General features: G+C 63.9%; 1 protein-coding gene across 1 annotated transcript in view; it reads left to right on the forward strand.

Annotated features, from left to right (window-relative positions):
• The window catches only part of EPHX2 (epoxide hydrolase 2), a 9,633-nt gene that overhangs the window by 5,605 nt on the left and 1,565 nt on the right, over positions 1-2,463 (forward strand). The window contains exons 10-12 of the mRNA XM_009275122.2: positions 759-844; positions 1,005-1,116; positions 1,449-1,523. Coding sequence (XP_009273397.1) covers positions 759-844; positions 1,005-1,116; positions 1,449-1,523 — 273 coding nt within the window. The remainder of the gene's footprint in view (positions 1-758; positions 845-1,004; positions 1,117-1,448; positions 1,524-2,463) is intronic.

Consider the following 2,463-nt stretch of genomic DNA (forward strand, 5'->3'; position numbering starts at 1 on the left):
CAGCACCACGTTGGAGGTGGGAGGTGCCGGGAGCCTCCACAAACCCTCTGCCCCCCCTTGGGGGCTCTCAGACGCTGGGTTTCACGCCGTCGGATGGCAGCGAGCAGGACTCGCCGGCATGCAGCCGGCCCCGAGCCGCATCCCCCGTGGGGGAATTTTAATTACGCTTCTAAATATCAGCTAATTATGAATCGGCTGCTACATTGTCAGGAGCGCGGGTTTTAATTGGATTTATTTGTAGGTGCCCAGAGGGGTCAGGAAAAAGGAATGGAGCAGGGGGGGGGGACAGTGAGCTTGGCATGCCCAGCTCCGGGCAGGACCCGGCCGGCCCTGGGGGAGGCTGCAAAGCCCTTCCCAGAGGGGCTGGGGATTTATTCGGCCGCGCCAATACCGAGACGTTCCCCGTGCTGTCACTCCAGCGATGGCAGCGGTGCGGGGGGGGACACCCGTACGGGTGATCCCAGGGGACGAGCAGCCTCCAGACATGTTTTCGGCGGATAATATCGAACCCCTTTTCCCCCCGGAGGGCGCAGGCACTTGGAATGTTTAATTAAGTTGGAGCAAATTGCTCCGGGCGATCAGGTAACGCTTGTTCCTTGGGGAAAAAAAAAGGAAAAAAAACAAAAAGGGGAAAAAAAAGGGAAAATATTGCTGTTTTCTGATCTCTTCGCTGCTTCGGGGGGAGGCAAATTGCCTTTCAGGCGCTGCTTTTGGGGTGCGGCTGTGGGGGCACGGGCTCACGGCCCCCCTCCCCACAGGGCATCCCGCAAGCCGTGCTGGTCGGCCACGACTGGGGCGGTGCCGTGGTCTGGAACATGGCTCTGTTCTACCCCGAGAGGGTGAGGTGGGTCCTTGGGGACTGGCCGTACCTCCCCCACCGGGTCCCTCCCAGGGGGATGGGGCACCCCGGGCTCCTCTCCTGTCCTTACAGCAAAGCCCCAGCTCGCACGGGGCACCCCAAATCCGGGTGCGATGCTGACTCTGCCTTCCCCATGACGTCCCAGAGCCGTGGCCTCGCTGAACACCCCGTACCGACCCGCCGACCCCGCTGTGGACATCGTGGAGAAGATGAAAACCTATCCCGCCTTTGATTACCAATTCTACTTCCAGGAGCCGGTGAGTCCGAGACCACAATTTTTATCCTCCACCCCTCTTTTGGGGCTTAAACCCCCGCCGAGTATGGGGACGTGCCCACGTCGGGGTCCCCAGCTCATGGCTGGGCATCCTCTGCCCCATAGCCGGGGTGCCACGCAGTGGGGCTCTGGCTGTCACCCCAGCTGCAAATGGCTTGTGGTCCCCCTGCCAGACCTTGTTCCCGTGCTGAAGTCTGCAAAAAACCACCCCCAGCCTCCGCCCGAGCCCCGATGGGTGGCAGGATCCGGCCCCAGGGTGGGTCGGGTCCCTGGGGAGGGTTGGCATCACCCGCGGTGCTTCCTCCCCCCGTGCAGGGCGTCGCAGAAGCGGAGCTCGAGAAGGACATCGGCCGGACCCTCAAGGTCCTGATCCGTTCCACGCGCCGGGAGGTAGGTGTGGGGCTGAGGGTAGACCTGAGGTGGGAGCAGAGGGCTTCACAGCCTGCCCGTGGCCAGCCCAGCCTGATGTCCTCTCCAAGCCCTGTTAGCCTTGTTGGGGCTCTGCCTGTGTCACCCTCTCCCCTTCCACCTCCCCCGTGCCAGGAGCCAAAAGCTTCAGGGATGGCTTTACAGTGGCCCACAGTGACCCTCAGGCACAGCCCACCCCGCGTCTGCCGTCCTTTTGCTGCCTGTCTGCAGTAAAGCATGCATGCAGTCAGCCATCAGTAGGGACCAGAGTGAACGCATCCTTGTGAGCAGCGGCACAGGGCCCGCACCTCTTTAGGACTCAAAGCTGACCCTGAGTAGGGATTGAGAAGACCTCCAGAAAGCTGTGCTGCCCGGGGAGAGACAGCCCCGCCTGGGGAACAGGAGATTTGCGGGGTGACTGTCTCGGCACGGCCTGGCAGAGGCTCCTGCCCTCCCTCTGCCCTCGCGGTGACGGTACCGCTCGCTTCCTTAACCCCTGCAAATGTTAACATCCGCTGCGGGGTGAAAAACCTTTGCGGCTTAAAATAACAGCGCCCCGGGAGCGCGCAGGAGGCCGTGCCTCGCCGGCGGCGTCCTTCTGCCAGCCAGGCCGGCTGCTCCCGGCTCCGCAGCCCGGGGCTGCGCAGTGGGTTCCTGCATCCCTCGGGATGCAGCGATGCTCTGTGCCTGCTCCCAGCTCCGCGGCCCAGGGCTGCGTGGTGGGTTCCTGCATCCCTCGGGATGCAGCGATGCTCTGTGCCTGCTCCCGGCTCCGCGGCCCGGGGCTGCGCGGTGGGTTCCTGCATCCCTCGGGATGCAGCGATGCTCTGTGCCTGCTCCCGGCTCCGCGGCCCGGGGCTGCGCGGTGGGTTCCTGCTTCCCTCGGGATGCAGCGATGCTCTGTGCCTGCTCCCGGCTCCGC

The sequence above is a fragment of the Aptenodytes forsteri genome, unplaced genomic scaffold, assembly GCF_000699145.1.
Source record: "Aptenodytes forsteri isolate BGI_AS27 unplaced genomic scaffold, ASM69914v1 Scaffold192, whole genome shotgun sequence".
NCBI lineage: Eukaryota > Metazoa > Chordata > Aves > Sphenisciformes > Spheniscidae > Aptenodytes > Aptenodytes forsteri.